Source organism: Thunnus albacares, chromosome 24 (assembly GCF_914725855.1).
Source record: "Thunnus albacares chromosome 24, fThuAlb1.1, whole genome shotgun sequence".
NCBI classification, from domain to species: domain Eukaryota; kingdom Metazoa; phylum Chordata; class Actinopteri; order Scombriformes; family Scombridae; genus Thunnus; species Thunnus albacares.
The window spans coordinates 12,699,479-12,721,974 of NC_058129.1; the positions used below are offsets into that span (position 1 = coordinate 12,699,479).

At 40.4% G+C, this 22,496-nt stretch overlaps 1 protein-coding gene across 5 annotated transcripts in view; it reads right to left on the reverse strand.

The window, feature by feature from the left end:
- Nucleotides 1-22,496, reverse strand: part of LOC122976701 (receptor tyrosine-protein kinase erbB-4-like) — a 270,744-nt gene that overhangs the window by 58,399 nt on the left and 189,849 nt on the right. For all 5 annotated transcript variants that reach the window (XR_006401021.1, XM_044345333.1, XM_044345334.1 and 2 more), the window contains 5 exons: nucleotides 20,274-20,406; nucleotides 15,149-15,242; nucleotides 12,251-12,405; nucleotides 7,011-7,055; nucleotides 3,853-3,985 (listed from right to left, as the gene is read on the reverse strand). Coding sequence is in view for 4 of the 5 variants with exons in the window: in XM_044345333.1 (XP_044201268.1) it covers nucleotides 3,853-3,985; nucleotides 7,011-7,055; nucleotides 12,251-12,405; nucleotides 15,149-15,242; nucleotides 20,274-20,406 (560 nt within the window). In the remaining variant the exon portion in view is untranslated. The remainder of the gene's footprint in view (nucleotides 1-3,852; nucleotides 3,986-7,010; nucleotides 7,056-12,250; nucleotides 12,406-15,148; nucleotides 15,243-20,273; nucleotides 20,407-22,496) is intronic.

Sequence of the window (22,496 nt, forward strand, 5' to 3'; positions counted from 1 at the left end):
CACTGTGGGGAGAGAGAAATGGGGTGATTCAGAAAGAGAGAGCAGAGATGAGACACAGGAAGGTGGTGACGGAGCAGTAATAAGAGCAGATGGTGACAGGCTGGAGATGTTATTGTTTCATTAGGACTGGACTGGACTAACGAGTAGAGGAAAGGAAATGAGGGGCCATTAAATAAGATACAGACCTGTGGCCCCCCAAAACTCTCTTGAGCTTTCCTTCCCTCACTCACACACAGTCACCACACCACTTTATTTACCAGCTAACATTGCACTGTGCCATTTAGAGCTATGAGTCTTTGGGAATCTCACAATTCAAAACCAATTCTCGATTGAATGAATAGAAAAGGGGGAACTATTTTCTCCAGTATAATGTGCCACACCAATCACTGGTGTACTTAGTCCACTGAAATACAATATGAAACATAACTGGCAATTAAGATAAATGGTCTGCAGCCTTTTTATTCTAAAAAGTTAACTGCAGATACTTGATAATAAAAAAAACAATCTGGCTTGCATTACATTTCCTCTAAAATGTATTTGCTGTTGCAAATTAGTGGTGCATAAACATAATTTCTAGGAGACAGAAATGATGTCTGAACTTACTAAAATAGTTTCAGTAAACAAAAATAATTCTGTGAGATGATTAGATATCCTGACGTATAAAGAAACATTTCAATCACATAAATTGCCTTGTGTGGTGCAAAAACTACGATAACAATTTAACTACAATTTCCTCAATATGTCTGTTAAAACAAACAAAAAAGTTGTTGCGATAATGGAGCTACATTGATATGATGTTCAGCAAATTTAAATCCCAGAGGTGATTTTTATAGCTGATGGCGTGCATCAAATAGTATTTTATAGACACTTCCATGATATTCAACATGACATATTTGGTGTCTTTTGAATCACTGGGATCTCGACTTAAATTTAACATGAGGTTCAGCGTGTTTGAACAATGCTCGGCCACGTGCATTTGTAATGACGCCCTCTATCAGTCCGGCCAGGGGTGAACGACGGGAGCTGTCCAGCTTTCCTGAATGCTGAAATCCTTCTCGTGTGAGAGCAGAGGAGAGCATGTAAGCAGCATGAGCGCTGTCCACACCCTGTGGTGCTGAAACACTCACATGGGCCATGTCTTTACAAAGCAGTTGGAAGAGGACCTTGAGGGAAGGATGAGAGGGCCGATTCCAAGAGCATTACTACTGCGTCATTGGTCCGGGGTCAAAGTTCAAGGCCTGGGGGTGGTGCTGCAGCAGTGAGGGGACTCTGCTGTTTGTGTTGTCTCTCCCCTGTGCAAAGCTATTTGTTTTTAGGGGATTCTTCAAAAAGCACCACAGTGAGAGCCTGTTATTTTTTTTATACATTGGTCTCTATGTTTCTTTCAAGGTGAGAGAGAGGGAGAGGAGGAAAAACAGACAGTTAAAAAGATAGAAGAAGAAAGTGTCTGTTCACAGGGGAGACAGACAGATAAATAGAGATACAGAGATCAAAATGGAGAAAAAAAAAGAAAAGGAGAAAGTGATGATGCAAGAAAAGACAGAGACAGAGAATAGTAAAACAAAGACAACAATAAAGAAATGAAATAGCAGTGTGTTTTGCAAGTCAACACAGCCTTCACACGTGTGCTTGATATGGAAATGCCGGCTGAGCGCTCGGATTCCGTTTTGACAGCGGCGTACTGGAGGCATCTTTTTCCTGTCTGACACAAGAGGTGAGCTCTCTGTTTGAAAAAAAAAAAAAAAAAAAAAAGCTATGGCGGATAGGCAGAGAGAGGGGGAGTCCCTGAGCCTTCGCTGTCCCCAAATCCCTCATCCAGACAAGCTTGATCTCCATTCACAGACACAGACTCAGCTCTATTATTCGTTTGAATAGAGATTCCGCATTCGCCAGCCGTCCAAAGCCTATCGTGCGGTTTCATCAGCCAAAAGGAGCCCTCTGGAAAGTGTGATACAGACTGTAAGGAGTGCAGGTTTTTAGTATGCTGGGAAGGTGAGTGTGAGGAACAGCATTCAGAGGGAAGGTGAACTGGAGGAAGAGGAGTATCTGTGTGTATGCGAAAAGTATTCATATATTCGAGGGAGGATTTTGAATTTCAGAGTGAAGCAAAGAAACCGATGCCTTATGAAATGAGTTCTCAAGCACGTTATGTTTACTTGAGGCATATGACCATCGCTTACAAAATAGTTTGACTTTCATGTAGCTGGACTTGCACAACATGGACACTTCTGGATTGAAGCCCTTCATTTTTTCAGCTCCGATGACAAGTACAGATCGCATATTCATTTCTCTGCAGGCACAAATCACAACTGTCAAGTAATGATATCTTCAACTGTTGATCTGCTGCTTTGGATCTTACACAGAATGACCTACATAGACTGAGCAGGTTCAGTGTCGTGGGCATGACACTATAACAGCCGTTTTGGGGATTGAACCCATGACCTCGTAATGAGTGGTCTGTCTAACCTGTAGGTCTACCTGCCAGAGGCGTTAAAGATTTTGTTATGTCTAATTACTTCTACACCCAATTAGGTCTCCGTTGAGGATGGGGAAATTGACTCGGATGGGTATATTTCACATCGTCCTGGTACTGAGTCAAGCTTTGCAGAAGGAAAAGTCTCAGATAACTTTATACAAGCAGATGCAAAAGGGGTCAAGAGGATCCTCCCCAGCCCCTCCTTCTCTGTGACAGTACATTAGCGAAACTGCTTGGACCGAAGACTTCCCTCCCGGTCAAGAGGCTGTCGGAACAGGGCCCGGTTGATTAAGATGGATGTGTGTGGTCAGGATGAGGCAGAAACTGCCCATGGCTGCCCTCCTCCAGCTCCCGTCTCTGGCCTGACAGCTGTCTATAACACTGCTGCCTCTACCTGTAAATTATCCTAATGCAGACTGACAGGCAGCCTGCCCCACTCCTATAGGCAAGGCCATTCAGCGGACCTGCAGTGATGACATAACTCCTGTGCCACGCACAGGAAACATAGCGGGAGAACGTGTGAGTGCATGTAGCGACACAAAGGTGATCAGCCAGAGCATGAACGTACATATGTGCAAAATAAACCCTGCTCTCACCTACACCTCAGTGTTTGACTCTCTCCGTTGAATATGAAATCTGCTCTGCTCTCTAATGCTTCCCAGAAATGAACCCTCTTCAAGGCCAGACCGATGGGCGATGGCCGCCATGCATAATTTTAAAACCTTCTGTGCACTGTGTGGTTTGGCTAAGTACCACAGTCAAGGTTTAATGTTTCAAGGTTTGCTTTTTAAGTAGAGTTGGGTTGGCATCCATCTAGACAAGTACAGTACAACTTTGAGGTAAAAGATCTACAAAAAACTCAAAGAAATTCGGGAAGCACAGCATCAAAATCTAAGAAAATAGAGGAAAATCAAACATCAAAAGGATCTAATTGAGTGTAATTAAGAATATTGTTAAAATTTTTCCATTTCATTTTTTGCCAGATTAATAGCAAGGTAGATACCTTAGAGGAAGCTTTTTCCAATTTCCCCTCTGGGATCCATAAAATTCATTACACCGCCGTAATTTGTTGATGAAAATACTGCACAAAGCTATTAATAATTTATTCTGTAGTTGCAGATGCAATAATTAATTGTTTGATTTATAATTCTGCATCCCTACTGTAGACAAAAATTACCTCTTTATTTTTATTTTAATTTTTCTTTCTTTTTTTTTTTTTACAATAAATCAACTAGAAAGAATGAATGTTTTATCGTTTTGTGTGAAAGAAACTGAGTGAAAGAAAATGTTTTCAGCTACTTTAACACACATTTCCTGTAGAAACTGATTCACACACACACACAAAATCTTTCAAGTTATGATCTTCGCCCTCTCACCTCCGTCTCTAAGAAGCGCCGCAAGGCCCTCTTCTTCTTGATGCTTTTGCGTCGAACATAAACGGCAACGCTGAGCGCCAGGATGACGATGATAAATAGCCCACCGATAATGCCAGCTGCTATTAGGGGTGTCCTGTAGAGACAGAAGCATTAACAAAGCAGATGCATTAAAAAACTAAAAGGCACTTTGAAAGAAAGTGCAAACCTAAGCCACTGCTGAACAATTCTTCAAAACATCATTCTTATTAATTTAGATTTAACTCAGGATTTGAACAAAAGGCATGTTCAGCATTTGCAAGTAGCGATGAGGAAAGAAGACAAAAAAAGCTTGTTTTCACTTTAGTGCACTGTATATGTTGAGCACCTGAACAGTTGGTTCTTGAAACTGCCAATAACTAAATGACTGTGTAGCTTTATAAATAAGTAATTTCCTTTCTGCTGCTCCTTAACTGATGCTTGACTCCTTCTAATCAAACAAACTCATTCTCCTACAACCAACGTAAAAGCTTTAACATGTCAGTTGGGAGGTTTGATACAACTTCTCCCAGCTTCTGACTATCTGCTCTCTTCATTTTGTAATCCCTCCATATATCATTTTCCGTCTCATTTTCTCAAGTTCAGGTGGTTTTAGGAGGTGTGGGAAAAGCTTCCATTTCCACTACCATGTTTCCAAATAGGCCAGCCCTACAGAGCACACAGCTATTTCCAAATGAGAGATGCTTTCATTTTCTCAGGTCAGAAGAAGAAGCCTTTAAGGGTATGTGCTCCTTTTACTTGGGTTGGTGGATAAACTAGATTTTCTTCATATTGTAGCCCTGTCCAGTCATCTCTAGCATAGATGTAACAAGTCACGTGACCTAGCTTTAAAACCTCAAATAAATGAGAAATTAAAAGTGTATCTTTAACAAATTGCTTCTGAATTTTCTGATGAAATTCTGCTTAAGGCAAGCCTAAAGGTTGAAAGTTAAAAGCTCTTTCTCTTCACTAATGATGGCACTAATGCATTTGCCATTTACATACCTCTTTCACTTGTGTCTACTGTTATGCTACCACTCAATTCTGTCCTTCTATTACTGTCTTTTTTCGTTATCTTTCCTCTCTTTCCTTCCCATCTGTATTCCATTTTCACCCTCTCATCAACGCCAGAATCCTCTATGTCCTGCTTTTTTTTTTTTTTTTTACTTTGGAAAACACAACCAGATTGCATAAAATAACACACGCTTCCACCTGATACTTGAAGTTCAAAACTCTATTAGTTGTAGAGGCCATTAGCAGCTAATGGAAGACTCATGTACCATGGAGCTATGCTAGAGCAAGGTGCCGCAGCGTTTGCCATATCGATTGTGGCGGACCTAAAGAAGGGGGAGCTTGAAATTTACAAAGAGGCTGCGGGTTTCGACATAATGAGATATACGGCCATGTGGTGAATAGTAATGCAGCAGTTTGGAATTATTAGGTCGAAGGGGGGGGAAGAGAGACAAGGAGAGACAACAACAAAGAAAAGAAACATATACTGTAGGGGTTAAAAAGAGGAGAGAAAAAAGAAAAGACAGAAAAGGAAGTGAATTTACATACAGGCAGAAAGACAAACAGCCATGTAGGAGAAGGCAGGCTCAGGAGACGAGAAAGAAGAAGAGAAGGAAGAGGGAGAGAGCAGAAAGAAAATGAAGGGCAAAATGTAGAAAAGAGACAAATAACAGTGAGTGAGACAGCACTAGGTGAGAGACAAGGGAAAGGACTTTTCTAATTAGGAGGAAAGGATTTACAGCGGAACAAGCAACACGGGGTCATCAGATGAGACGGGGGAATAATGCCATTGTAAGAGCAAAAGAACAACTCTGGGACTAGAGACTTAGCAGAAGCCTCCCAGAGGAAAGGAAGAGGGCTCATTTCTGTTTTCCTGTGTTAAAAAGGAGCTCTAAACCCCTTGTTATGGGTCTGCTGGTTTCTAATGAGTTTGTAACTCTTTTGCTCTAATTGTAAAAATCACCTCTTTTTTGTTGGTATGTTAATGTTGTTGTGTCAAATACTCCACTAGACTCTTTATTGTTGCTGTGTTTCCTCCTCTTAATGGTGGCATCAGTAGCACTGGTACTTGTATTAGTAGTAATGGTAGTTTTTTAATGGTAGTATTAGGCTTAAAATCTTTGGGGCAAGTCCAACTCAAGTCTTAAGTCAACCAAGACCAGTTCAAGTAAAGTCTCAAGTTATAAGTCAAATATTTCAACTACTGGATGGATTGCCATCAAATTCTGAAAGACATTCATGGTCCCCAGAGGATGAATCCTAATGACTTTGGTGGTTGCCAGACTTTTGCTTAAGTTCCACCAGCAGTTGAGTGTGAAATATCCCAATATCTACTTCTACATCTACTACATGGATTGGCATAAAATTTTGCTCAGACATTCATGGTTCCCAGATGATGATTCCCCTGACTTTTCTCTAGCGCCATCATGGGGGTGAAATGTGGGGTTTTGAGTTAAATGTCTACACAAGTGTTGGATTCATTGCCATAAAATTTGCACAGACATTCATGTCCCCAAACTCTGGTGATCCATTAATATTTGATTTAGGGCCATTATCAGGTCAAAATTGTAAGTAATACTTCGTTTTATGAACAAATACCACAAAACTAATGACATTCCCATCACCTTCAGCTGTACTTTGTGTTTATTGCTCAAGTCAAGTCTGACAGCAGTTATTTCCAAGTCAAGTCTCAAGTCCTAATTTTTGTGACCTTTGTTTGACTTAAGTGCACAGGTCATCTTCAGTAGTGGTGGAAGTAATAACAGTGCCAGCATAGTTTAAAGAGAATAAGACCAGTGTTGATTGTACTGCACTACTTGTGCTACTACTTCGACTGACAATAATTATGTTGTGGACAATAATGATACTTCATTACAGAGGTTCCGTCGACACATCCTCACATATTAGAGTAATGTCATTCACACCTTTAGACAACAACAAGTTTAATTCCTTCTAAAGTTGTCTGTCAAATGTAGAATTCAAAACTGACAAGAAACCAACAATGCTATGCTGTACAAACTGTTAATCAGTATCATGAAAAACAGTGTTTCATAGGGATGTTAATGAGTAGTGGCAGGATCTGATGGTGGTTTCCCAGTCCCACATTACAAATGTATCCTGAGATCCCTTACCTGTCCATCATCCCAACACAATCTTGGAGTCTTGGCCCGACGCACCTGCAGGGCAGACAAACCAGAGAGATCGTCCATTAAATCAGGGACACGTTATGAGTAAACCTCATGTTATCTTTCTTCCACGTCAATCAGCTGTCACTGGGAAGGGACCTGTGGAAAATTGAATCCCGAGCACGGCTGACCACTTGTCAATATGACAGGAGGAAGTGTTTCGGGTGGGAAAGCATTGTTCTTCTTTGTTTCACGTGATATTTCAATTGTTTTTCAGACTGAGGAAACGTCCCTGGATCAAAATTGAGCATTTTCTAACCAAAGTATTGTGTTAAACCTTCAGGGAAATTGGAAAATGGAAAACACCATCTATTCACTATCTATCAAAAATTAATAACTTCTCACAGAAAGTCAATATGATGTGGACATTTAGAAACAAAGCAAGACTTTATTTTCTCTATTGAGTATGTGTCCCTTTATTTGAGAAGCTGAAACAGGAACGAGGTTGAGAAATATTGGGCGTGATGTTGTGGAACAGGTGTAGATTCGGTGTCAGGTTAGTGTAGGTGGTGTGTAGATAAATATATTCTGGGATGACAGAGTTTACTGTTGAGCCTTCGAGGGGTGTTAAAGGCCTAATACATTCCCATCACAGCTGCTTTGCTCTAACATCCAAGCCAGGCCTTCTCCATGAACATTGCAGCAAAAAAAAAGATAATATAGGTGCAACAGATACATGTTTTTATACAACAATCTTTGCTTTGTCTTGTACTATTCCTCACCAAAGTCAATTTAGAACCATAAAGAGATGTTTGGGTATCATTTTTCATTTTGGTGCATTTACTTTTCTGATAAATATAATCAATTAAAACTATAGTAATGCTTTATCTATTTTTCTTTATTTCATTTTGGATCTCCACCCCACATTTACTTTCTTTCCAAATGCAGAGAATACTTACATCTACTACTATCTGAACAATCAAAGCCACTGGGACACAGTGTTGATAACACACTGATCACAGCTCACTTCTCATTCACATGTGAGATGTGGAGTTTTTTACATTAGGTAAGGAGAAGTGATTAGAGCAGACTCTTCACTACTCATTAATTCAGGCTCCTTGAGTGGAGGACTTTGAACAGCAGGAGAGACACAGGAGAACAGTTTATGAATACTTGTGTGTATGCGTATGTGTGTGTGTCTGCAAGTGGACGCTGCATGGGCACACAAGACACAACAAATTACACAGCAAATTAGGAGAGCGGGCTAACTTTGGAATTAAATCTGTGACAACTGTGGCTCCTCTAAAGTCACTTCGTTGTCAATTAAACGGTGCACCAAATAGGTAATTAGCAAGCAATCAGTGTCTGTATCCAAGTTGGTGTGCATGAAGGTGTGTTTGAGTGTGTGTTTTGGAATTAATCACATAGTTTCCTTCTTGGATTAAGCAGAGAATAAAGAAGTTCCCTGACAAAAAAATACTCACGAGGCAGGCACAGAACATTCTCTTCTCTTATTTGGACTGTGTTGCCTTTTGATATCTGATACCTAATAGTTACATCCATAGACAGTATATAAAGATAGACATAATAAGGTGTGAGATCACCCTTTGAGAGTAGAGTAGCAGCTTATGGTCGGCATCATATTTTCCGTTTGGAGCCTGGACCTTCCAAATAAAGAGTGCCGGGTGTTGCCTTTCATGCTCTGGTACCACAGCCCATTACCTTGGACTGAAGCAAGCACCGGAAACCAGGGGAAATAATCAAGTACCGAAATATTGCAACAATAGTACGGCTAGGGAGAGCAGAAGGTGAGCTAACTGTCAATCAGAGAGAAGTAGACGCTTTTTGAATGGGAGTCAGTCGGAGCCAGAGATTTTGTTTGAGCCAGCATCTAACGGCTGACGGTGGCGTTGCACTTTCAGGTACTTCTTAATTGGCTTCAGCTTCAAGCCATGGTAGTTGCAGCTGGGTTGCATCTTTCTATCAGTATTTGCTTTTAATCACCTGCCCTGTTGAAGTGTCCTTAAGCAAGATACTGATTTTTTCCAAGCTCTAAAGGTGCTGTTTTGTTCCCGACACTGATCTTTGACCTCTGTAATGTCTCCCTTTGGTTCATACCCTTAAATACCCAGCTTCGACGTCTGTTTTGATGTTAAGCCAGCACACCCTGTAGCTAGAGGGCAGGATAAGATGACAAGGCATGATGGAGGTGTTGTCATGCCAACGACAGATTAGAGTCAGGAACGGATGAGTGTGTGTGTGAGTGAAAGCTACCCTCTCCTCTGCTTTCTACCTTCACTTGCTCATCACTTGTCTTTCCCTTCTCTTTCTCCCTGTTTACCCCCCAAATACCTTTTTTAAAGCTGCACTGATGTTATCAACATTTACAGTTAAATAAAATGACCTCCTGCTGTGTGAGAGACGGTACATTAAGTCCCCCTCGCCAGCCCTGTTGCTAAAATCAACACATTAACTTTGTTTGCTTCGGCCCGTCACCCATCATCCTCTCTGTTCTTTGCATGGGGGCCTGGTTATGTTTTAAAATGGGGGGGGGCAAACTTAGAAAGATACATAATTGGCGGGGGCTCTTCCTAGTCTTCCTAGTAACTCAAAAAGCAGATAATTTTAACCTACATCACCTCAAATCAAGGACTATTGCAAAACTGAGAACGTGACTTTTGCTCCTCAAGACTTAAAAAGGCCATTTTAGTCGAGGACTTAAGACCTTATTGCGAAACTGCCCCTTAGAGTAAACTTGCGCCTCTCATTTATCCTGTATGAGAAAATGAGAGAATAATCACAATAATGAAGGCACAGAGCGGCTGGATGAATGGAGAGATCATTACACGGAGCGATGTGTCCTTGTATTTAAAAATAATTCCATCCAAAGTCTGACTAATACTTAAACTAAAGCAAAGTAGTCTGTAGAAGTCTAAATAAGTCACTTCCCAACGCTGAACATTTGACTATTTGATAATTCAGACACTTTTGCACTGTGAGGAAAAGCTCCACTCTGTCTGTCTCTCACTGTGCTGTCAGTCTGCTCCGATCGATCAGCGATGGGTTCGACTGGACCGGCTAAAAGAGTGGTCCAAAAATGTCTGATTTTTTATGACTTGTTTTTGTCAGTAGCTGGAAATAGTAAAATGATCATTGATGCAGGCTGCTTCAATATAATCAGCTGATTGTGCTGACTGTATGTTGATAAGTTTATTTTTAAAAAGACAAAAATTGGGGTAGCAAAACCTTAACTTTGCTCCCCTTATTTGAATAATGGGGATACATTTGCTCCACTTACTCCATTGCTCAGACGCCTGTGGTTCTCTGACCATCCCCCACTCTGCAGCTGCTTCCTTAGTGAAAAAAATAAAAGGCCCAGGTTCAAAGTCACAGACGCACCAACTTCAAAAGACAAGCTTGAGAGGATGAAGATGTAAACCCAACATGTTGGCGCGTGAATTTCCTTTTTATCCACAGATTCCATGCTTCTGAGGACTTGTCTCGCTTTGACCTTTGTACTTACACAGTAAGCGTACGTGTTGTTTGAGGAGAGACAGGAAAACAGCGGCAAAGCTGTAAGTGTGTTAACAGGTTTGTTGAGTAGTGTCTGTATTAGGGATGTGCAGAGAGCCAAGTATTTGTATTTGTATCTGTATTAGTCGACGCAGCAAAATTGTTTGCATTTGTATTTGAATAAAAGTGTAAATAGGTGTAACAATCCTGTTTTTGTTTTTATTACACTTCTAATTTTAGGATATTAAAGTGTTAAAATAAGTGTTCTTTTATAAACTATTTTGTAAAGTAGAGTTCCCACATTGAGTCTCAAAACCCCAATCTCCCAAACCACAGACAACTGCACTGACCACTCAGCCAAAGCTCAGCTCCATCAGACACATAGACCTGCAGCTTTTTATACATCCATGACACAGAGACAGACAGAGTGGGTGCAGAGGTGAGAGATGGAGAGAGAAATGCTACGCTAGCTTTTTTTCTTCCTGTAAACAAATTATTTTTACAAATATTTGTATGAAATAAATATTTGCAAAAACCAGCTATTGGATTTTGGTTCCATCCCCTCTCTGTGCATTAGTCTATCATATTTAGTTTATCATCTTTATTGTTCTTAAAACAATCTAACCTAAAATAAAACCTCTGCTATGATACACTTAGCCCTGAAACTCTACCTTACACCCTTAAACAAATCAATAATCATAGATAATCAACAAATAGTGAAAAATGCCATCACAAGTTTTTAGATACTGGTTATTTTGTCAGATCAGCAGTCGACAACCCAAAAATATACAATTTATAATGATACTGTATACAGAAAAAGCAGGAAATCTTTACATTTGAGAAGCTGGAATTAGTAAATGTTTGGCATTTTTTTTGTTTTTGATAAATGACTTAAATGATCAATCAATAATCAAAATTGTAAATTAATCCCCCAAACAGGGCATAAAACCTAATTATTCTTGACAGCAAGCTTTGTCCTTGTTGTTTTAGTGTAAGTCAATTTCTCTATTTTGTTTGCAATGTCATACAGAAAAAACTCTGTCCTGTACTTGCAATAACACTCTATAACGAGGTAAATCTGGACTTTTTGGATCTCCAGTAAATATACAGTATTTGCTGCAGAATTGAGACAACTTTAATGAGAATTTTATGCCCATTTGAAGCTCCCCGAGTGCATGTTGATTTGTTACTTCCTGTGATCACAGAGGACTGGAAGCTCTTTTTCCAGCAGTCTGTATTTTTGTATAGATTTGCCTCTTAATGTAACTCTTCCACCTACTGCTCCATTTGCAATCTTTCCTCTCTGTCTTCCTTATCTTACATTTTCCCACGGTGCACCTCCTGGTATCTCTCCTCTACCTACTGTCTTTTTGCACCCATCCCTTCATTCATCTGCATTGTACTCCATGTGGTCTTATGGGTCAATGTGTTCTGACCCCTTCCTCTCTGACTGGAGGGCCCCCAGAGGCCAGCTACAGGTCGGGGAATCTAGCTGCTGCAAGATTAAGTCATCCTTTCCTTTTCTTTTCTTCTGTGCCTCCTTGGGAGGAAGGCGATGTATGTCTGCAAGGCCACACGGGTGCAATGCAGCATGTCTTCACAATGCTTTTAACATTATAAAAGCACCTAAGCCAGAAGACGCTCGGGATAAAGTATGCGGGCGAGCAAAAAATGAAAAGAAACACATTCATTTTTATACACAGACACATCTTTATGTATCATCCCTCTCTTACCCCTGGGTGCAGTTGGCATGGCAGGGATGACACTCGTTGTTGGCCTTGGCATATTTGAAGATGAAACTGTTGGCCCCCTGCAAGCCATCGGGGCACTTCTCCACACAGTTGGGTCCATCTTTGAAGTGGAGACATTTTACACACTGGTCTGGGCCCTGAGAGAAGAGGAGAACAAGGAGGAGGGAGATGAGAGAGTGGGTTAGGAGAAGGTGATGGACAGTGGATGAATAAAGAAGCAAGAGAAGGGGGGTGAGGTAAAAGGATTAGTTAGAAGGGAAGGGTGTAAATGAACAAGAGGAAGAAAGGTGGAATAAAATGATGGTCAGGGGGGTGAAGGGAACCAGCAGGTGGAAATAAAGTTAGGGATAATGGAATGGGATAAAGTAAGAGGGAAGAATGGAGATACAGGGAAAAAATGGATGAGAGGAGAGGAGAGAATTGAACAGAATCAAATTCAAACCTGGCGAATCATGTCAATTTGCTCACTTCCTACCACGGCTAATGTAGCTGGCAGGACCCACATGCATTCCATTCAGTGATTTATAATGTGTTGAGCAAAATTACCTAGAGTGTATTCTGCTGCACCCCTGTTAAAATTGGCAAAATGCATAAAGAATCAGGTCATGTCAAAGTACGGCGCATCCAATGTGATGGAGGAGATGACAAGTGGTAACTGAGCACGAGCTCAGCTGCAGCGGGATCATGAATAAGTAAGATGGATAGCGATGTGTGTGTGTGTTTGTGCAAGAGGGAAACTGTACTGCACTGCGTATTAATGCTTTTGTGTGTAGCAGAAGTGATGAAAGTGTTGACTAAAGTGCAATATCTATGTGTGAACTTACAATTGTGCAATGTGTGTGTTTCTTTGTGTGCACGCAAGAGTTGGGAGTTTTGGGGCGCTGCACTCTGTTGCTACAGACGATCACAGTGACCTGATGGACAGGCTCATAGTTTGACACATTCAGACACACGCCATCAATAAACATTATTCTCACTTTGCATGATTGTGGGTATGCATGTGTGTGTGCGTGCAAGTGCGGAGGCATACAGATGTCTGAATGCATTCAAGTATGTCCGCTCATGTTGTACGCATGTGTATTTGTGTGTGAGTGCGCCTGTGGATGATTGACTCTGGTGTTATTTACTACTCAACTGTGACCAGCATCTCAAAGTCAGCTGCCTCTGTGCATCCTTGAGGAGGCTCTCTCTCTCTGTCGTCCTCTCTCTCTCTCTCTCTCTCTCTCTCAGAGCGAAGCCATAAAAGGTTACTCACACAACTATTAAATTCCAAAAAATAAGTCATGCAGCACATCAAGAGCAAGATAACTTTCTGTAATGTAACAATACAAGTGTAAAATGAGCCTCCGTGTATGATGTATAGTAGACGTTTCAAACCTTTTTGGTTATAAAAGGATGAGAGTGGTGTTATTATATTTACTATTGTGAACAAATCCCTTCAAAAAAGATCCCTTTTGGTATCCCTGCCCTGTCTTTGCTACTTAGCCCAAAGCCCACTGGTTACAACGAAAAAATATATAGTTTCAATTTAAAAGATTCCAACCGGAAAAGATTAATAAAATGACTCTGCTTGGAATAATAATAATTTGTGTGTTTTTTTCCATAAAAAAAGTTAAAGTACCTCGTTAAAATCCAGATCTTTTTCAGAGATTTGTTGAAAATAAGAAAAAAACAATTCTGTCCTGGCAAACTCTGGTTTCACCCTGGCGCCCCTGGGACCCAACCAGAGATGCCCCCCATCTTTTCTCTTCCTTTTTCTCTCTCTCCTCTTTTGTCCCCTCTGCTCTCTCTCCCTTCTATACCCTTACACAAAAACACACATAACACCAACCCACACTAACACACACACACCACTAGTGCATCTAGTATTAAGCCAACATTTTATTTATTTATTTTAATTTTTTTATGATTTTGTTCATGTTGTTGTTTTGTTTGGGTTTCTGTCTGGTTCTATTGCTTCTCCCGTTTGTATTATCTCGTGTCATATGTGTTTTCGTGTTAATCATTTACAGTATCTTGCACTCAATTTGTGTTAATCACTTATAATGCACTAAAAAACAGACGAAAAAAATATAGAATATCAGCATCCTTGTCCTTTAAAACAAAGCTATGTCTATTTGCAACCCCTTATCAAAGGTTATCTAGCCTCTTACTCTTCTACTTTAAATGATTTTTACAGGCCAGAGGAGGTATTATCCAGTTATTAAGAAAAAAAAGTAGATTTTCAGAAACAAACAAAGTTTTGAGTTGCAGAAATATACGTTGTTCTGCTTTCAGATCCCATTGAGCAGCTTGTGAATCAGTGTCAGTGAGTCCCCCAGGTTCAGAAACTACTTGTGTGTATTATTGTAATAGAAACAATGACTTGATGAAATGGCAGGTGCACCCTTGCATGAGATGAATATGTTTGTTGAACACAGTGTATGCATGTTTTCAATAGGCATGTGTGCAGACGTGTGTCTCTGCTGACATTTGAAAGGGAAATTCTAACATTTTGGAGAGCCTAGGTGTGATCGCAGCCGAGACTCTAAAAGTGACTTTACAGGAAGGTCAGATACTAATCTCATTTTGCTGTTTTGAGTGTGTGTATGTGTGCTTGCCAAAAGCATGCCTCCTAAAGTAGCCACAGTAGTTTATCATTCCTCCCATTAACCTACCATTCACCTTTGCAAACACAGCATTTCTATCTTCTGAAATTGTGCGCACAAAACAGATAGACTCCAAAAAAAAAAAAAAAAAAAAAAGTTGGAAATCCATTTTAGCACGTAGAAGATATGAGACTATCTTACACAGAAAAATGAGAAGAGGGGTTTTCATCTTAAAGCAAGAAATCTAGCTCTAGAAAATATATTGTCTGAAGTGGATTCACAAGTGTCTTACCTGGCCAAGACATGTCATGGTGTTGCCATCCATCTTCTCACACTGGCTGTCACATTCCAGGCACACAGATCCATTGGCAAATTCACGCACTTCCCTGATAGAGATAGGGAAATCAAGATGGAGATGCATGTATTATAGATTTGAGAGCGTACCCACGTTGAAATATTGATTAAGAGCCTGCTGAGGGAGGATTTTCAAATATGCTGTGTGCATATGAGTATGAGCTGTATATATGAGCCTTTTGATTTTAAACCAACATGTGATACAGCATCGAGAAAGCAAGGTTAAACCTTTGTTTACACATGCCCATCTCCGAGACTCTAACTCGCTCTGCCTGCAACAGTGCCCTCTAGTAGAGGGGCATGCAGGGCATCTAGCCGCCGAAGACTATTTGATCAAGTTAAAAGCTTAGTATGGTCAATATGCTAACAGAGAAGGCCCATGAATAATGAACAGCTTTTTAAATCTTGGGCAAACATGAGGGGATGCATGGAGGGAGGAGGAAGTGAGAGCAGAGCTTGTGGGTGAGAATGAGAAAAGGGAAGGATGGCAGAAGAGGCCAGGGAGAGGGCAGTAACAGAAGTTTGCTTTAGATGGGGTGAAGGGGCAGGTACAGGGGGAGTGGACAAGGATGAGAGCAAAAGGAAAGAATTGAAGAAAGATGGAAAAAAAGATAAGTTGGAGAAATAAGCTTTTCATCCTTTTATCAAATCCAAGAATTGTTGCAGTAGGAGTTCCACCAGACCTTTATTTAGCCAGATGCGTGTAATTCATAATGGTTTTGTTTTTCCATTTAGACTTCTGAAGGAATAGAGGTAAACAATAGAGCTCAATATTGGGTTTATATACTGCAATTACACCGGCAGGAGCTGCACAGTGCCTCAGGCAAATACTGTTGAATCCTTCTATGTGTGTATGCGTGTGTGTGTGTGTGTGTGTGTGTGTGCACCCAATCTATAAATTTCTCCCTTGTTTGTGTCCGAATCAGCGCATTATCTTTGTTTTTTTGAAGTGCGGCGTCTCTGGCGAGCTGAGGCTGGCTGCTGTCAATAACAACCGCCGCCGATCAAAAACACTTTTCACATCAGAGGGATCGATCAGCCGATGCAGAGGACAGACACCCTCAGAGGAGGATTCACCCAGTTACCAACAAGCCCTTTTCTCACAGTGGTGGGATAATGAGAGTGACTCTCTCTGTGTGTTTTGTTTGTCTTTGCATGTGATGCTACTCGGTTAGAATAAAGATTCAACAGAGCTGTTTTTTTATGTGATCTTGCACTGAGAGATTCAGATCTCCTGCGGGTGTGTGTGTATGTTTTATGCATTTTCATGAGGTGAATATTACATGAACATCTTTTAGTTTTGGTTCTAAAAGCTAAAAAAAAGCAAAGAGACATTCTGACACTCCCGAGTTCAACTGTATCACATTAAAGGGCAATGAAAGTGAAGATGAAACCCCAGATTTCCCTTTTGCTGAGCCTTAATGTCAGGGCTTTTTTTTTTTGATGATCCTAATGGTTCGTGTTCACATCATTTTGTCTCAAACATCCAAACATCCAGTATCACAGTGTGTGTCAGTGAGTGTCCTTTTATTAATAATGTTTTCCATGGACTCAAAGGAAACTCCCGTTGCTCTCTTTACATTTCTCCCTAGTCTTTATTTCCCTTGTTCCAAAATAAATTAGATTTCTCTCCTGGAAGCTGCATCCAGAGGAATCCTTTAGAAAAGGGCACGGGCAGTGGAGAGATATCTCTTTTGTTGAATGAGGGGAAAAAATACATGCAGGAGAATGGGTGAAAGACAAAGACCTCAGCAGCGGTGCTCTCTAGGGTCATTTCCATTCCGTCAAAGCCGTTCCTCCTGATTGGCCCCCTTCACGGCTGGAAGTGTGCGCCAAGGCCCCATTGGGGGATGGCCTGATGGGGGATTAGCCCTGTTTTAGCAGGACTGTGGCCACCGTTCAGACCTCCAAACTGCCAGCAAGCCAGAGCATGGCCAACCCACCAGAGCAACCTTTTTAATTAAACACTTTCAACGCCTCCCTAATCCGCTTCCTCCCTCCTCCTCCGCCCCCAGTGGACCCCATCTCAGACGTTTTCTTTTCCCCTCTTGCACTCCTCTCCAGTTTGCTCTTCCTTTGTTTTATTCAACAGACGTTTAAACTGAGGGGAATTAGTGCCTTTCCTCATTAAGAATGGAGACATATAACGAGGGCAAGCTGAGGAATCTTAAGATTTAAAATCACCAACCTGAAAACATATTTAATGAGCTAACACTAAATTCTTTAGAGATACACAGGCCAATGCAATACATTCAGGACAAAGGCCAACCGCTTGAATGCTTTACTATACAGTAGAACCTTATACACATTCACTAAACACAAGTCTGGGAACCTAACCATTTACAGTACAAAATGCTTAATCCCTATGCAGACGATACCATACTGTTTCTTTGATTGAGTATAGTTTTATGCCACTTTTCTCACCCACTAGAAGCAAATAAATGCCCCAACATGTCTCCTATTTTTGTGTAGAGTAACTTTTTTAAGTATTCAGTAAATCGAGTAAGCAACCTACCACTTTCTCCAAATCAGGTGAGGGTGTGAAATAGAGCTGAAACAATTAGTCGATTAATCGATCAAAAGAAAAATAGTCTGCAAGGATTTTAATAAGTGATTATTTGTGCAAGCAAAAAGCAACAAAAATCCTCTGGTTCCAGCTTTTCAAATATGAGGATTTTCTGATTTTCTCTGTTTCATGTCAGTATGAGCTGAATATCTTTGGGTTTTCGGCTGTTGGGCGGACAAATCCAGATGTCTGAAGATGCCATCTTGGGCTCTGGGAAATTAATGGACTGTTTTTCATTACTTTTTGACATTTTATAGAGTACACGATTATACAGTAATTGGTAGATTAATTGATAATGAAAATGCAGCCGTAGTGGGGAAATCAGCACTTATTTTAGTAATTTTCTGTAATCTTCTGCAGAGATATCAGGTAACTTTTTCAACTTTGTCTTGCATTGCTGGTGAATCCTGTGACGCCTGCTATCCTAAAGAGCCTTCATTTGCATCTCAGAAAATCAACTGGGGGTAGCTTTCTTACACTGCACTATGTTCAGGAAGGAACTTGACAAATCCTGATAAGTACAAACATTTTTTGCACTCAAAAGCACTAGGAAATGACCAGACTGGATTCCTTGCCACATCAAATGGCAAACTAAAATATCAGGGCATCTGATTTGAAGGGAGAATGTCTTTTGATGTTCAAACTGACTACACTGGCAGATGAAACATGGCTGTCACTACACAGGCAAGGTCTGTTTTGTCGTGTAGATTAAGAAACTGCTGAGGTAGACTTTGTCTGTCTGTACCAGATTAGGGTGATGTCATATTTAGACATGCAGCAGCCACCACTCCTAAATACTGAGATAAAGCTTACAATTTTATTGCACCAATCATGGTATCCACATCATTTTTGTGTGTATGATACTTATTTGTATATTTATGTCAATGATAAAAATAGCCCCCCCTTAGTGATGAGATATCAGTTTTATTATGTGGATAAATTGGATACGTAACTCAAATTTAGGCAAAACTCATCTTGGAATTAACTTAGTATTGTTGGGCTTAAACTGTCATTATATTACAAGAATACAATTATATTCTTCTCAGTTTCTTTCTTGTCTTGTAAAATGTCCAAGCAAACAAACACCAACTTCAGTATTTGTCGCCCCACGGGGATAACATTTTTTACTAACATTTAGGTAGTTAACCATCCAGGCAGCAGATACATGTGTGTAGACACTGCACATTTTGTCTAAAATACAAATAAAGTTTTTATTGGTTTAAGTAGGACACTGTCAAACAACTTATAGTAGTCACCAAGGGAAAAAATAATCCAATGTTTCCATCTGAAAAAGCAACCCTTCATCTGCTAAAGATAGATTTCTGAAGCACTGGTGCTTAGCAGGTGGTGACTTTTTACACCAGGCAAACATTCAGGTCACGGACATTTTGATTCCACAGTTCAGGGCAGTGACACAAAGCAAGGAGCCTGTCGGATGTTACTTACAATGCATCCCAGTGACTGACTGTATTTACAGTATAGGAAACAAGTGTGCTTCAGCAGCTCCCTGCCACGCGCCTCTCCCGCACCAGTCTTCTTCAAAGCTTTCGCTGTGAGCTGTTTTTCCCGGCAACTTCAAAGCTTCCCTCCCACAAACGGCGCCGGGAAAGGACCAGCAACAAGTCAACATGACCGAGGGTTGCTCGCTCTCATACACCCTTTCTTGCACACATACATGCACCCTCTCCTCTTCCCCTGGGGAAAACACTAACTTGACATCACTGCTTGCAAGAAAGTCATATTTATCTTGTGGCAGACTCTGCCGGTACAGTCTTATTCTAGATGGATACTTTCAAGTGATTCACAACATCTCCTCATTCATTCAAGAGTAGCACAAAAGGCTGGAAACAACATCTACAAAGAAGTGTTTCTTCCCCAGGTGAGTTGGCACTGATCTTTTTGATGTGCCTCTTGGCGGCATAAAGCAATGACCTGAATGCAATTATTCACACTGAAAACAGAACATCACTGTGTTGTGTGGACACTATAAGGCCCTTTGTCACAAATGTCAGTCATTTGCCAGCTCAGAGCAGTAAACACTCATGTCTGTCAGCTCAAATGGGCAATATGTGATAAAATATAACACTTCAACAATATATTCAAATTGATTTTGGACAATGGTTTTAACATGCAGCCAAATGTTCCTTTAACTGCTCACGTTAACTATTCACAGTGTGAAATTCCTTATTGGTTCAGCTCATTACATTCATGCCAATCGGCAATTAGACTCTCCTCCTCCAGAGCCCTTGAGAATGTTTTGACTTCATTCTCATGCATCAAAGCTGTTAAAATTGATTTTATTTCCTCTGCTAGTCATGTATGGCTGTTTGCAAGGGAATTAATGCAGTCTCCTGAAACCATAATGATCTGACATTCAGGAAAATGCTCATTTTTGTTTTGAAGATTTGTGTCAGGTCAGCTTAAATATACAGTAGTGGAATCCTCCAATAAAAAAAAGATAAACATAATAAAAGTGTTTTCGGATTGGACTTCTCACCCATCAAAGAGGTTGCAGGACTCAACGCAGGTGCGGCCACGTCTGAAGTATCGGCAGGAAAGACACTGGTCGGGCCCTGGGCCCCAGCACCCGTCATCTGAACACATCCGGTCACACACCATACGTTGCTGAACTGCAGAGAGAAAATAGGAAAACAAATTAGGGCTGCAACTAACAATTATTAATCTGTCGATTATTTTCTCAATAAATCGATTAGTCTAAATAAAATCACCAGGGGACTATGGTCCAATGCATACACTGAGTAAGAGCATTGAACAAATCAACAATTGGATGTGCCAGAATTTTCTTCAATTAAACAAAGACAAAACTGAAGTAACCGTTTTTGAAGCGAGCCAAGGAAGAATGATTAAAAGTCAGTGCCCAGCTGCAATCGATAATGTTAAAAACCACAAACCAAGCCAGAAATCTTGCTGTAGTCATGGACTCAGACCTGAATTTCAACAGTCACATTAAGACAATTACAAAGTCAACCTACTATCACCGGAAGAATATATCAAAGATTAAAGGACTTATGTCTCAGCAGGATCTGGAAAAAACTTTATGCATTTATCTTCAGTAGACTCGACTATTGTAATGGTGCAGCTGCAGCTGATTCAGAATGCTGCTGCTGGAAAACTTCAGGACTGCTGCAAGTTCTTTTAAATCACGGCTGAAGACTTTTCTGTTTGCTGCTGCCTTTTATTAAATCAAATAATTATTCATTTCTTACACTGTTCTGTAACTTTTATTCTTGTATTTTATACCAGCTTTATCCTATTTTAGCTTATTTGTTTTCCATTCTCTCAGCTCTTTAATGACTATTTTTGAATTTAAATGCCCTTTTATAGTGTTTATTTTGCACTTTGTTTCAATGTTTTTAATGTTTTATATAAAGCACCTTGAATTGCCTTGTTGCTGAAATGTGCTATATAAATAATCTTGCCTTGCCTTATAAAATGTCTATACCCCAAAGATATTTAGTTTATTTTCATAGAAGACTAAATAAACCAGAATATATTCACATTTGAGAAGCTGGAACCAGAGAATCTGGATGTTTTTTTCCTTAAAAAAATGACTCAGACTGATTATCAAAATAGTTGGTGATTCATTTTCTGTCGATCAACTAATCTACTAATCACTGCAGCTCTTAAATAAATTAAAGAAATGCTAAAAAAGCATTCACACGTGCAGACACAAATGTGCCTGCAGATTCACACACACATACACATTTAATGTAATTTAGACATACTGTGTTACATGATTATGACGTTATATATATGATATATAGAAAATTACTCTGGGCTGACCAATCACATACAAGAATATAAAGGGAATTATCTAATAATGAAGTAGTATGAAAAAACGAATTTGTGTGTTCAAGCTGAGTTGTTACTGCATGTACAAAATATGTATGTGCTCAGTTATGTGGATGCCTGCGAGTTAAACGAATGTTGGCACTTGTGCGTGCATCTCACTATACATGTGCGTACATGTATGAGTGTGTATTGACCCAGCTATGTGATTAAACATTGGTATTCCCCACACCTCTGCCACTAAAGACCACCCTGACCAGAGCCCTGAGCCCTTTTTTCCAGTCGAAGCACAACAATCAATGCTGTTCATCGGACTCGGCGTGTCTTCCATCCGATGAGCGACACCCACGTCCCCGGGAGTGTCGCACGGTGGGGACCCGAAGCCTTTGTCAACAGCCCAGCCAGTCAATGGTAGACAGGGGGTGAGCCTAATGAAGAGGGCTGTGTAAGGCCCTATCGATCGATCTCTAACACACACAAACACTCATTAACTGGCTAATGATATCAACCGCAGCTTGGCAGAGCCAAGAAAAACTGCGGTGGCCCACATCTGTGTTTCTCTACTTATCTCTATGTCTTTGTGACCAGTGCTACACATATGCACATGTTGCTAAAGTGTATCAAACATTAGAAAAAATATATAAAAAATGATTACTGATAGCTAAAAATTTGCAATTTTTAACAACACTATTCCCATAAGTATTATACCTCCCTTCTCTGTTAGACAGTCTCACCCTATTTCCAACATCTGCAGCTAAACCACTTGTAGACTATTCATCATTCCATCAGGTGTCCACTTTCCTGTGGTTAACAGTGAGCTTAATCCACCTCTGTGCATGACGCATTAAGCACTTTCCTCACAGGGAGCTGAATAAGGGCTTTCATGGCCAAGGAACAAGAGATGCCCGTG